Below are 15,019 nucleotides of genomic sequence, written 5' to 3' on the forward strand. Positions count from 1 at the left end.
TTCACTGTACTTGTTGCCCACCCTCATCTTACTGGTAACATCCCTGTACAAGGCTTGTACGGCTTTCACGAATCACTCGTCTAATCCCAGCTTCCCCATTGACCACCAGATAATGTATCACACAACTCTGTGAAAAGCTTCTCCAAGTCAGCAAAAGCCAAGTACAGAGGTTTATCTTTGGCTAGGTATTTCTCCTGCACTTGCCTTATCAGAAATATAGCATCAGTGGTGCTTCTCCCTGGTACAAAGCCAAACTGCATCTCATCTAGACTAACTCTCTCTTTGATTAGTTGGGCTTTGACTCTCTCCACAACTTTCATCACCTGATCCAACAATTTGATACCTCTGTAATTATTTCTATCTAAGGTATCACCTTTACCTTTGTAACAGTTGACTATGGTGCTGCTACACAAATCATTGGGTATGACTCCTTCATGAACCACCTGAATTACAATATGGGTGATTAAACCATAACCCACACCGTCAGATATTTTAAGCATCTCAATGGTGATTCCTGTTGGGCTGGGAGCTTTCCTTGTCTTCATATTTTTAATTGCTTTATCTACCAGGGTACTGTCAATTTGGATAGCTGGTCCTTCAGTTGGGTCAACATTTAGCAGACTCTCCTCCCATTCATTCTCCACGTTCAGCAGTCTTTCATAATGGCATCTCTAAGCCTCTTTCTTTGCACCATCATCCATGCAAGCACATTTTTCTCCTATGACATCACAATTTTCTCTCACACACACTGTTTTGCAATCCAGAATATTTCAGTTCGTTGGTCCTCATGGCGCTGAACAAAGGCAAACTTCTTCATTTCTGCTTCTCCCTTGGCTAGATATACTTGTCTTCTAGCTTCCATTCTGGCTATCTGATACAGTTCCCTGCTACCCCAACTTTTTCAGGCCTGTTTCTTTGCTCTAATGGCCCTGTCTACAGTATTGTTCCACCACCACGTTTCCCTGGGTCTCAAAGGAACTTTGCACCAGTCACAGACTTGATCTGTGTCACTCGGCAAGCTGTCTTACAGGAATTCCCAGTTGCCCTCTAGATATGATAAAGAGTGGACACAGTCTTTGGACAAGTAATAAACTGGTTTCCAAAATTTTACTGGATCTATATAGATTAAAATTTATACATTCACTTAAGACATTTGCAGATATGTCACAGATTTTAGGAATGGGTTCTATCAATTAAATCACTCCCAGTATTTGTATTGCACTTATTTTGAATAATAAATTAATATCAGTTTAACTAATGTTGCAGTGAAGTTGTAAAATATTTGTGTGTTAATTATTGATTTTGAATTAATTGTAATTCTATTGGTGTTTCTTTGTATTCAGTGGAAGGACGTAAATTGGCTGCTAATATGCGGGGAGTGGGGATGATGCCAAACGATATCCCTGAGTGGAAAAAACACATTACTGGAGGATCCAAAGCCTCGTATGGGAAAAAGGAAAAGAAATCCATATTGGAACAACGTCAGAGTTTGCCCATTTATAAACTGAAAGATGAATTAACGAAGGTGAGATAATTGCTGACATTAATAACCTTGTGGATGGCAACTCCCCCAACAACATCCACACACTTTGTTTCATTGTCATGATTGATTTTACTATAATAAAGATGTGTTTAATATCACCACCATCATCATCACCTCTACCATCATCATCATCATTATCACTACCAACACCACCACCATTATTAGCACTATCATCATCGTCATCATCACCACCACCATGCATGTTTTAAGTATCACTAGCATCGTCTTCAACAATGTATTTGCTGTAAGAAGATAGTTGTCTTTAATTGAGAAATTTGTAAATGTAGTTGATGAGGATTTGAATCAGAAGAGGTTCATTTCTTGTAAATGGTACAGCACTATGCTCAGTAGCAGAAACTATTCTTGTCCGATATCAGGCTTTAAATACCTGTGGAGAGGCACAGTTCTCTACAGTGAGTTGTAAATAAGTGGAGAGGTACACTTCACCACTGTAAACTGGTTCTATGGGGAGGTGAATTCCGCCTCTGTAATCTGCCACAATATTGTGTAATTGGTGAATGCTTTGTTGAATTCTGGTACTGAGTTCAAATTCTTCCATTGGTGAAGTTCGGAGACTGATGGTTTCACTTGCTGTTCTGCGACACAATGAAATGTTATGGCTTAGCAAGTTATGAAGTTCACTGTTTGGTTAGGAAGGGCATCCGACCATGGACATCGAGGCAAAGTAGTCATTGGTTTATGATGTAGTCCTATCACTCGTCAGACCCTGTTGGACTGTCTAACCCATTCCAGCATGGAAGCTGGACTTTAAATGAGGACAAAGATTTATAAATCTAATTTTTCTCTCATTTCTTCTAACTGAACTTAAACTACACTAAATAATGAGGATCCAAGCCTGCAGATATGATATGTATAAATATATATTTGTGTGTGTGTGTGTGTGCTATAGATATATTTACTTTATGCATTTACATTTTTGTTTTTCTTTCACTCAAAAGGCTGTCAACGATAACCAGATTCTTATTGTTATCGGTGAAACTGGTTCTGGCAAAACAACCCAGATCACGCAGTATTTAGCTGAAGCAGGTTACACAATTCGAGGTAAAATTGGCTGCACCCAACCCAGACGTGTGGCAGCCATGTCAGTGGCTAAAAGAGTTGCTGAAGAATTTGGTTGCCGTTTAGGACAAGAGGTAAGTAATTCCTTAAGTTTCTGTTTTTAACCTCACAACACCATTTCATTGCCGTTCCCCTTCTTTAATAAACACATTTTCATTGTTTCTTCCCTAAAAATCTGGTGAGAGAGAGGCACAGACAAGAAGTAATAATACAAGCTGTGTTAGTCGTAAAAAGGAGATGACCGAGCAGATGAGGGGTTGGTAACTGTAAAGATGTGGGCAGTATTTCAATATAGTTCATACTTTTGACTATTATTATGGAGAGAACTGACTTGTTTTAGATGCAGAGCTTTGTCTTCTGGGAGATGAAGCAGTGGTGCCAAAGGAGTTTCCATAGGGAGTGCATGACCCCAGCTACCAGACCACTTTTGTGGTTGATCTCTGGGATCAGGTTTCCATTGTTGCTGACTGTTAGAGCCCAGGTAGATGAAGGAGCTGACAAGCCTCATAACATCAGGGCCAATATGGAGCAATGGAGGGTCTGGGCCGTTGTCGACATGCAACAGCTTGGTCTTCACTTGACTCACCTGAAGACTCTGGCAAAGAGGATCAGTGACTTTGGTAGCAGATCCCTAAGGACCACCGGAAACATCAGATGGTACCATCACATTTCCAGTGGAGAGCTCTGTGTGTGCCTCTTGCCAGATCATCCTATGGGCCTTACTCTTGTTTGGCACAGAAAATCTGGGTTGAAAGAGGCCCCATGGCAGCAGGCACTATACCAGGATGGCTGGACATGATTAAAGAAGATCCCCAGGGGCTTGGCATGGGATTGCCAGTGATGGGAGGTACTGGTGGACCTGGTCAGCTCTATGCATGATGATGTTTGTAGGGCCACTAACTTGGGATGACCCCCAGCGCCATTGACATGAGTGAGTGAGTGACTGTCATTACAGCTGTTGATAGGACTCATTAAGTTGAAGTAGAATGTGAAATTAAATATTCAAATGACATGGTGGAAAAAACAAATATGTAAATTTAAAATAGGATAATCTTAAAAAAAAATTTCAAATATAAAAAAAAACAACAAACTTGATTAAAGATTTAGATTTTATTGGTTCAATAGTTTTAGAGTTAACAGAATGGATTTAGAATGAAGAAACCAGCAGACAAACTAGAAAATAAACAACACAGATGCAGGAGTAGCTGTGTGGTAAGTAGTTTGCTTACCAACCACATGGTTCCGGGTTCTCATTCCACTGTATGGCACCTTGGGCGAGTGTCTTCTATTATTGTCATGGGTCGACCAAAGCCTTGTGAGTAGATTTGGTAGACGAAAACTGAAAGAAGCCTGTCTATATATATATATATATATATATATGTATATTGTATGTATATATTTGTGTGTCTGTGTTTGCCCCCCCCCCCCATTGCTTGACAACCAATGTTGGGGTGTTTACATCCCTGTAACTTAGCTGTTCACTAAAAGATACAATAAGTACTAGGCTTAGAAAGAATAAATTCTGGGGTTGATTTGTTCGACTAAAGATGGTGCTCTAGCCTGGCCACAGTCATATGTCCGAAACAAAGGAAAGAATAAAAGAGCTGATAGCTTATATTTGGGTGGTTGACTGGGTGGAAATGATGCTTGGTTGTGTCACATTTATTCTGTTATATTTTTTGTTCGACAGGTTGGTTACACCATCCGTTTTGAAGACTGCACCAGTCCTGAGACAAAGATCAAATACATGACAGATGGTATGTTGCTGAGAGAATGTCTGATTGATCCAGATTTGCTACAATATGCTGTAATCATGTTGGATGAGGCTCACGAACGAACAATCCACACAGATGTATTGTTTGGCTTACTGAAAGCGGTATGTAGTAAACTTAATTAATTGGTATTCATTCAGTTAATTGATAATTCTATAACTTTCATTTCACATTTAACATCTCATCTCATGTTTTGTTTTTTTATTTAAAAAATTTTTTTTTGTAGTTCAAATATTCTTTTCTACTCTAGGCAAAAGGCCCGAAATTTTTGGGGAAGGGGGAAGGGGCAGTCGATTAAATCAACCCTAGTATGCAACTGGATACTTAATTTATCGACCATGAAAGGATTAAAAGCAAAGTCGACCTCAGTGGAATTTGAACTCAGAACATACAGACAGATGAAATACCGCTAAGCATTTTGCCCGGCATGCTAACGGTTCTGCCAGCTCGCTGCCTTTTTGTAGTTCAAATATTGTGAACTATTGTGGTAGTGGTGTAATTGTGTGAAACACCTATAGTATTACTCTGTGTGTGTTTGTGTGTAAGAAAGGTTAAAGCTGCAGTCATACCACAAAAGTCATGGCTGAAGAGATCAGATATATACCAGTTTGTGCTTGATAAATTTATATACACTCCTGCATTAATTTCATAAATTAATATACACCACTGTGATATTCGATGAATTAATATACGCCAATGCACTGGTGGCAAGCTGGCAGAAACGTTAGCACTCCGGGCGAAATGCTTAGTAGTATTTCATCTGTCTTTATGTTCTGAGTTCAAATTCCTCCGAGGTCGATTTTGCCTTTCATCTTTTCGCGGGGTCTATAAATTAAGTACCATTTGCGTACAAGTGTCGATCTAATCGACTGGCCCCACTCCCCAAAGATTTCGGGCCTTGTGCCTAGAGTAGAAAAGATTATACTATAGATTGATACTGTTGTGAAGAAACCGGTGCTATATATAAGGACAGAGTTAGCTTTGGAGTAAAGATTATTTGCCAACATAAACATGGTAGTCCTGGTTTAGGACGAATGTTGCTGTAATTTAGGTCCCAGGAGACATCGTCTCCTTCTCCAGCTGGCTATATGACATGATCTGTGTCCTAACATTTTTCAAACAAGGGAATCTAGCACCCCCACTCAGCTCAAAGCAATGTGTGTATCGTGATTACCAAGTTATTTCCCTTCATCAGCACAGAATAATTGTTTGGCTAGTGTTGGTGCTGCCAAATTCCCATTTGAAATAAATAGTTTTCAAAGTGACAACTAGTCGCTCATTTATAGATTAGAAAATTACTATTTGTAAATCTCACAATGAGAGATATTCAGCGACAGTACTTTGGAGTAAAGATTATTTGCCAACATAACATGGCAGTCCTGGTTATGTTCGCAAATAATCTTTACTCCAATGTACTGTTGCTGAATATTTCTCGTTATGAGATTTATAAATAGTAATTTTCTAGAGTTAGTTTCACTTTATATTAATTAATAACGGTTGTTAAATAACATATGTAACTCTTACCAAATGTGCTGAGTGTCACTTTCTTTTGTCCACTCGTGTATAATTGTGTAACATCAAGATTTGATACTAATTAATCATCAAAGATGTACATATACAATGTGTGCGTGTATACACAAGTACACACATGTATGTTTGCGTTTATATGGTGGATGTGAAATGTGTGAACCATGCCCACTCTGTATTGAGCTTACAGGCATGTGAGTATAGTAGTAGTAGTAGCAGCAACAGCAGCAGTAGTAGTAGTAGTGGATCTAAAATAGTAAATATTCTCTGATTTGTTGTCCTATCTTCTCAGGCGGTCAAGAAACGGAAAGAATTGAAATTAATTGTCACCTCAGCTACTCTGGACTCAGTGAAATTTTCTCAATACTTCTTTGAAGCTGTAAGTATTCTCATTGATTTCTCAGTTACGTATTTCACATATTTCGTCAAGCATATATTTTTCATGTATTTAGTTGACCACTTATATTTGTTGTGGTCATTATACACCTTGTAATATCATGGCAGTCGCCATGATAGATAGTTAGCCACTACATACATTATTTTTCTCTCCTTGTTTTTTCTGTGTCCCTTTCTGTAGAAGAGCGTAGGCTCGAAACGTAAAAGACTTTTTCTATTCCTGAGCATTATACTAATATATCTGTTTGTTTTGTACACCACCTGTCTTCGTCTTTTGTTGTTTTTTTCATAAACTCTCCCTATATATATACCTTCTACAAGGTTTTTGAAACCATTACATAATAACTTATAGTTCATGGGCATTTGTAAACCAGGTGGGTTGGTTATATTTTAATATCTTAAAATTTATTTTCTGCTTTATTCTTTGATAAAATTTCATGGTTTAGAATTATCAGTTATTTTGTTAGGTATTTGGTTGTTTGATGTCATACGACAGCATTGTATGGCTTAGAACTGTATATTCCTCTACAGTTTCCACATGTATGGGTCTTTACAAATATCACACATTGCTGTTTGTGTCTGTTCACTCTTACATGTACAACTCACCACCATATATATTTATTTGGTGCCACATGTACAACATACCATTATGTATATCTGTCAAGTGCACATGTATATCTGTTCAGTGCTACATGTACAACACAACCCTATGTTTCATGTATATCTACCAGGTGTCACATGTATGATAACACTATTATATATATAAATATCTGTAGAATGCCACTTGTATAATTTAGGTCCCTATCATTACAATCCTACATGTACAACAAACCATTCCATGTATCTGTAAAGTGCCACATGTATGGTACATCATTATACATATTGGTATAATGTTACATGTATATCTGTAAACTGCCACATGTACAACACATCATGGTATGTTAAAGTAACATAGTCACTTGACTTGCTAGAGATAGCAGCCATATCTCTCTCAAATCACACCTCACTGTTTTAGAACAATCCACATTGAATAATGTAGTCTTGGGTTCCCAACAAAACGGAAAAGACAGGATGGTCATGGTTGGAATATCTTCATAGAATTGCTGGTCATATCTGACACCACCGTCGATTCTGTACTGTATGTGCGATGCCACAAAACACAGTCCTTGATTCCTAGATAGCCCTACACTCCTCATCTGCTATGAACGACAATAGTAAATGAAACTTGTATTTCCATTAATTTTCAGCCCATTTTCACAATCCCTGGCAGGGCCTATCCTGTTGAGATCCTTTACACCAAAGAAGCTGAAACTGATTATTTAGATGCTGCAATGATAACTGTGATGCAGATCCACTTGATGGAGCCACCAGGTCAGTAGTTGTGTGTGTGTGTGTGTGTTTAATGTCTGTCTGTGGAAGATGCTTAATAGTGAGTCTTCAGGAGAGAGCTTTGAGATTTCAATGATGCGGTTGTTTATTTTTAGAATGACACTGTTGGGTAGGTGCAAGAGACCAGATATGGTCAATTTGAGCATTAAACAAGTAGAATATTTTGGCCAGATTAGGTCGCTTTAAATGTTAAAGGATTAAATCACTTAAAAACAAAATTTATATCATAGAACCAGGGGTGGTATTAAGAGACATCAGGACTTGGTGGAAGTGGTGACTAAAATCTGCTGATATGATAAAACTGAATGTGTATCTGTTTACTAAATTCATTAAGTGTTGTAGTAGTTTCTATGGTAACTGGTATTCTAGTAATTTCTGTGTGATTAAATAAATGTTTGTTTGTCTTTCTTGTAGGAGACATATTACTTTTCCTTACTGGTCAAGAAGAAATTGACACAGCCTGTGAAATCTTATACGAACGTATGAAGGCTTTGGGACCTGAAGTACCTGAGTTGATCATCTTACCTGTGTACAGTGCCCTTCCCAGTGAAATGCAAACCCGTATTTTTGAACCAGCACCACCAGGATCAAGAAAAGTAAGTCACTGGTCAAGTTCAATAAAAATATATTTAATGATGAGGATATGAATGAATTTAAATCATAGGCGATGATATACAGTGAAAGAAAAATGCTAGTTGGTAGTAACTGATATTATTTTTACTTGAACTAGTATGGGAGACAACTATAGACATGTTTCATTTTTATTGAAGCTCTTCAGCAGACATTTACTCTTATCATAATAGTGATTGATCCAGTATTTTCCTTACCTGCTTACTGTTGTAACAGATTGGTTGGTAAAGCAACAAAAATGCTTGAAAAGACTCATATTTATTAGTGACACCTGACTGGCTCCCATACCGGTGGCACGTAAAAGGCACCATTCAAGTGTGGTCAGTGCTAGTATCTGTTTCTTTATTACCCACAAAGGGCTAAACATAGAGGGGACAAAGAAGGATAGACAAACGGATTAAGTCGATTACATCGACCCCAGTGCGTAACTGGTACTTAATTTATCGACCTCCGAAAGGATGAGAGGCAAAGTCGACCTTGGCAGAATTTGAACTCAGAACGTAGCGGCAGACGAAATACGGCTATGCATTTCGCCCGGCATGCTAACGTTTCTGCTAGCTCACCGCCTTGCTAGTCAGTGCTAGTATCGCCTGACTGGCTCTTGTATGGCCTCAGGTATGGCCTTCTGGCTTGCCAGTCCTCAGTCAAACCGTCCAAGCCATGCCAGCATGGAAAGCAGACGTTAGACAACAATGATGATGGTTACTTTTATTATTAAACATGCTCCAGGCATGGCTATGTGGTTAAGAAGGTCACTTTGCAACCACATGGTTTCCAGTTCAATCCCACTACAAGGCATCTTGAGCAACTGCCTCTACTTTAGCTCCAGGCTGGCCAAAGCCTTGTGAGTAGAAAGAAAACAACCTCTGTACACACACACAATTACTTTCTTTCTATTTCTGTCTCCCAAAGCTATATAGTGTGTGTATATATATATATATATATTTATTTATAGATTGACTTGTAGAATGTTAACTAGAACTTTGTAGCGGTGAAAAAATAAGATACACACAGAAATGATTTGCCTGTTATATATTATGTAATGTATGTATAAAGCTAAATTAGTAATTTTTTTTTTCAATTTTGTCAGGTTGTCATAGCTACAAACATTGCTGAAACCTCTCTGACCATCAATGGGATCTATTATGTTGTGGATCCAGGATTTGTAAAACAGAAGGTATACAACTCTAAAACTGGAATGGACCAACTTATTGTGACACCCATATCTCAGGTAAGTGCAATCTCCTTTCTAGTGTTTCATTGTGTGAAGTTAGATTAGGGTTGCCCGTCACTATTTCACATTGTCTGTTATATGTTTCACAGGCTCAAGCCAAACAGCGGGCTGGACGTGCCGGTCGTACAGGTCCAGGAAAGTGCTATCGACTCTACACTGAACGGGCTTATCGAGATGAGATGTTACCCACAAATGTCCCTGAGATCCAGCGCACAAATTTGGCCAGCACTGTGTTGTCCCTAAAGGCCATGGGGATCAATGATCTTCTTTCCTTCGATTTCATGGACGCGCCTCCCATGCAGACTTTGATCTCAGCCATGGAACAACTTCATGCCTTGAGTGCACTGGATGACGAAGGTTTACTGACAAGACTTGGCCGCAGGGTAAGTTGCTTCTCTCATCTCTCATCCTGTCAGAGATGTTATTATTTTAACACATTAACCACCACAACATGTCACTGGGACACACCAGTGATGCCACGTATTTTGTGCAGTCACATTGCATACACTTTAATTACAAGGAAATGTAATTTTTTTTTTTTTTTGCATTTTTACAATATTTCATAATTAAACTTTAATATTTAGCACTCGTGTTATTTAGATATCCTCGAAACCATGTCAAAGATACAAAATGAAATATTTTCTCAAATTATGAAAACGTACCACTCGTGATGCATCTAGTAGTTGTGTGAAGTTTGTGATGAGCCACCAGGAGTACATGTGGTGACTAATGTGTTAAACTGATAAAACGTTTATGAGGAGAAGACTGTATGAAGCATGGGTATAGCTGAGAAGTGAGGTATTGTGGTGGTAGAGTTGTGAAGTGATTGGAAGAGGAATAAGGTGAACATGCTCTGAGAGTTGTACACTGTTAAACAAATGAGTGAATAAAACAGAGAGATGACACTAGGGCCATAGACTGTGGCAAGTGTATGCATTGGTTTGGATGTGGGTTGTTGAGTCGATAGAGAGAAGAAATTCATAGGGGAGGTAGGACAAAGGCGGCGAACTGGCAGAATCGTTAGCACATCGGGCGAAATGCTTAGCGGTATTTTGTCTGTCATTACGTTGTGAGTTCAAATTCCGCCGAGGTCGATTTTGCCTTTCATCCTTTCGGGGTCAATAAATTAAGTACCAGTTACGCACTGGGGTTGATGTAATTGACTTAATACCTATGTCTGTCCTTGTTTGACCCCTCTATGTTTAGCCCCTTGTGGGTAATAAAGAAATAGGTAGGACAAAGAAAGATCTGGAAAGATGATGCGAGGATAGATACACAGGCCAGAGCCATGCCAATGATTTAAGACTGAGAAAGTGGAAGGTCTTGTTTGTATTTCTTTGGAAAAATTTGTGTAAAAGTGGAGATGATATTTCGTCTTAATCTTGATCTGGATGCTTCTTTTTATTAACAAACACAAAAATGGTTTTCTTTTTATCTCACTCTGAGAGAACCAGTTGCTGAACGGAGAAGAATCCAGTCTTCCCCTTATCATTGTTAGGTCTGTGTTTGGAACATACTGTCAGCCCTTTTTACTAAACTCTTCCAATACCTTGATTGTTAGAAACCTGGTCACAGAAGATACCTCATCTCAGTTGTGTACTCATGTGATTTCTCCATTTATAAACAGGACCCCCATCTTTTGTATATATACAGTTGTGATTTCTCTATTTACAGATGGCTGAATTCCCTCTGGAACCCATGTTGTCCAAGATGTTGATAATGTCAGTTCATTTATCCTGCAGTGATGAAATTTTAACAATTGTATCAATGTTGTCTGTTCAGAATGTGTTCTATCGACCAAAGGTTAGTTATACGCGTGCACACACGCCTTTATATACATATTTTGTCATATATATATATATATATGCCAGTGGCATGTAAAAAGCACCCAGCACACTGTTGAGTGGTTGGCATTAGGAAAGGCATCTAGCCATAGAAACCATGATGATGATCTGTGTGTGGTGTGTGTGCGCGCACATATCTTTTATGAACTGAATATTATTCTTTTACTTGTTTCAGTCATTTGACTGTGACCATGCTGGAGCACTGCCTTTTTAGTTGAACAAATCAACCCCGGGATTTATTCCTTGTAAGCCTAGCACTTATTCTATCGGTCACTTTTGCCAAACTGCTAAGTTACGGAAACATAAACACACCAACATCGGTTGTCAAGCAATGGTGTGGGCACAAAGACACACGCGCACACACACACACACATATATATATATATATATGCGATGGGCTTCTTTCAGTTTCCGTCTACCAAATCCACTCACAAGGCTTTGGTCGGCCCGAGGCTATAGTAGAAGACACTTGCCCAAGGTGCCATGCAATGGGACTGAACCCGGAACCATGTGGTTGGTAAGCAAGCTACTTACCACATAGCCACTCCTGTGCCTGTAGTTATATTAGTTATATTTCAATGTTCATTTCTCAGTCAGATATTTGAGTTAGCCTTTATTCTGAAGTTGAACCCTGTAATCACATTTCACCTCCACACCATCAAGGATTCATCACCGTTACATATATACATTATATATCATCATCATCGTTTAACATCCACTTTCCATGCTGGCATGGGTCGGATGGATTGACTGAGGGCCGGCAAACCAGAAGGCTGCACCAAGCTCCAATCTGATCTGGCAAAGTTTCTACAGCTGTATGCCCTTCTTAACGCCAACCACTCTGAAAGTGTAGTTCAACATGTACACACACACCACACACACACAGAAGTTAATATCGTTCAGTGAGATATGAATTACTAACCGACCACAGACTTTATACTCTGTAAAATATTACTTCAACTAATAAAGATTTTAGAAAGGGAAAAATGAAACCTATTTACTTTTCCTAGTCTCTGGAAAAGGGTTAAGAATTTCTACAATTATATTTGAGTGATTCTTGTTTGTCTTCAGAATGGTTACTATTGTAATCAACTGCAGTGAGGTTACTATTGTTAATGTTCAACATAGACTGTGGTACATTAGTGGTAAAACATGAGTGCTTATATGCACCAAAAGACCATGTGGGAGGTTCTCTCTAGATAAATAACGCAGTATTATGTGTTCTAACACAACATACTCTTTTAAGTGGGGATTAAGAATGCTTCTGTCACTCAATTGGTTTTTAAATAGAAATATGTATTGGATTGTCATCATTGTTCTGACGTCCACGTTTCCACAATTCCATGCTCGCATGGCTTGGACAGAATTTGTTGAGGTGGATTTTCTTTGGCTGGAGGCTCTTCCTGTCACCAACCCTCACTTATTTTCAAATAAAGTAATATTCCTCCATGGCCAGACATGTTTTCACGGAAGATTGGAAATAGACACCTCTTGTATGATGGTGATGCTCGTTTACAGCTATCATAAAATGTCAAGACAAGGAAACCCTCACACACAGACACACACACACACCTTTCTACTTTAAAAGTGTTGTAATTCCATTGTTCATTAAAACTGACCTTATTTTCCAGGACAAACAAGCACTCGCAGACCAACGCAAGGCCAAATTCCACCAGCCTGAAGGTGACCATTTAACTCTGTTGGCTGTTTACAATTCTTGGAGAAATAATAAATTTTCCAGTCCTTGGTGCTATGAAAACTTTGTCCAAATTCGTACATTAAAAAGAGCTCAAGATGTCAGAAAACAGATGTTGGGCATAATGGACAGGTACCGGCAGTTTGCTCTTTTAAAACTTTTCCTTTTAAAATTTTACCATGTTTTCATTGTCTTTTTTTCAATACGTTTAATGATTTTACATATGTAAATAAATTAATGATTATTTTGAAATTAATTGCAGCATGGAAGGTGTTTATAAGCCATTTAAGAAACACACAAAAGCCGTTCGATTCACTTCAACATTTAAGTTTAATTTGTCAAAATATTTTTGTCAGTGAACAGGTCGTGGTCTTAAAGCAACGAAAATATTTTGACAAATTTAAATTTAAATGTTGAAGTGAATCGAACGGCTTTTGTGTGTTTCTTAAATGGCTTACAAACACCTTCCACGCTGCAATTGTTTTCGTTTCAGCACACGATCTCAGATCAAATCACTTGCTATGCAAGTACATCTCCATAATATTTTGAAATTGTTCTTTTATTTGTTAACTGGTTTGGGGTATTGGACTGGCCATGCTGGGGCATTGCCTTGAAGGGTTTAATTGAACATATTAACCCCAGGACTTATTCTATTGGTCTCTTTTTGCTGAATTGCTAACATACAGGGATGCAGAAGTCACCCAAATTGTTGAGCAATGGGATTGAACCCCAAACTACATGCTTTCCAAGTGGATTTCTTAACCACTTAGCCATAGCAGTGCCTGGCTTCCCCAAACATTCACTCTTTTAAATACTATAATTTTCCTACTTGTAGTTGCATCTATTTTCCAGTTTGGTAGATTTAATCAAATAAATCTGGCGGGCCTTGCTGAAAGATCTAATGTTCTGCCCATGTTCAGGGTTGACCTTTGTGCTTGTCATTGGTTCGTCATTTGAACTATTTTTTGGGGGTAGGGTTCTGTGCCTCAGTTCATATCTGATATTTCTTATTAAAACTTATAATAAGGGAGTCTGTGTTTGTCTCTCTCATTTCCTCAGACACAAATTGGATGTCGTCAGTTGTGGTAAGCACACAGCGCATGTACAGAAAGCAATATGCAGTGGTTTCTTTCGCAACGCAGCTAAAAAAGACCCACAAGAAGGCTATCGAACACTCGTTGACAGTCAGATGGTTTATATACATCCGTCCAGTGCTCTTTTCAACCGACAACCTGACTGGTAAGTAGCATTCTACAGTCGTTCTTATCCTAATCTTAACCAATTCTCTTCTGATGTCATTAACACTTGTTTTCTAATTTCTTTATATTTCATTTCCTAAACCCTAACACTATATTTGACAACAGGGTGCCAGTAATAGAATCTCTGAGACTGAATTTAACTACATGGTAGCCACCCGTCCTGGCTCAGACAGCTTCTAATCCTACAATGCTTAAGTTGGTTGTCAGATGATCTGGGCGTGATAATCTAAAACGAGACTGCTATTTCATACTAGAGGAGATTAATACTCCTTCATGATGTATTGGGTCATCCCATAAATAATGTACTTTTTTTATACTTCTTTTATTTTTTCAAAATTAAGATAAAGTTCTTTTTTGATCTAGAATATTCTTTCCTTCATTCTCTACAATGCTCTTCCATCTATCTGGTAGACTTGCAAGGCTCCTCTTCCAAAATTCACTTGTCCACGACAAACACTCTTCTAGTACTGTTCTGACTCCGTCTACAGAATTCATATTTTTTCCTTTTCAAATGATTTTGAAGACTGTGGAATAAATGATAATCAGATGGGGCAATCTCCGGTGAATATTGTGGGTGGGGCATTGTTTCCCATTCAAACTGCTCCAGCCTTTGGAATATCATCCTCACTGTATGTGGCCAAGCATTATC

General features: G+C 38.5%; 1 protein-coding gene across 1 annotated transcript in view; it reads left to right on the plus strand.

Moving 5' to 3' along the window:
• The window catches only part of LOC115219735 (ATP-dependent RNA helicase DHX8), a 40,459-nt gene that overhangs the window by 22,158 nt on the left and 3,282 nt on the right, over nt 1-15,019 (plus strand). Inside the window, exons 11-21 of the mRNA XM_029789956.2 lie at nt 1,344-1,525; nt 2,503-2,697; nt 4,314-4,499; nt 6,215-6,301; nt 7,566-7,689; nt 8,122-8,303; nt 9,428-9,568; nt 9,661-9,954; nt 11,246-11,374; nt 13,047-13,243; nt 14,171-14,350. Of these exons, the coding sequence (XP_029645816.2) occupies nt 1,344-1,525; nt 2,503-2,697; nt 4,314-4,499; nt 6,215-6,301; nt 7,566-7,689; nt 8,122-8,303; nt 9,428-9,568; nt 9,661-9,954; nt 11,246-11,374; nt 13,047-13,243; nt 14,171-14,350 (1,897 nt within the window). The remainder of the gene's footprint in view (nt 1-1,343; nt 1,526-2,502; nt 2,698-4,313; nt 4,500-6,214; nt 6,302-7,565; nt 7,690-8,121; nt 8,304-9,427; nt 9,569-9,660; nt 9,955-11,245; nt 11,375-13,046; nt 13,244-14,170; nt 14,351-15,019) is intronic.

The sequence above is a fragment of the Octopus sinensis genome, linkage group LG15 (genome assembly GCF_006345805.1).
Source record: "Octopus sinensis linkage group LG15, ASM634580v1, whole genome shotgun sequence".
NCBI lineage: Eukaryota > Metazoa > Mollusca > Cephalopoda > Octopoda > Octopodidae > Octopus > Octopus sinensis.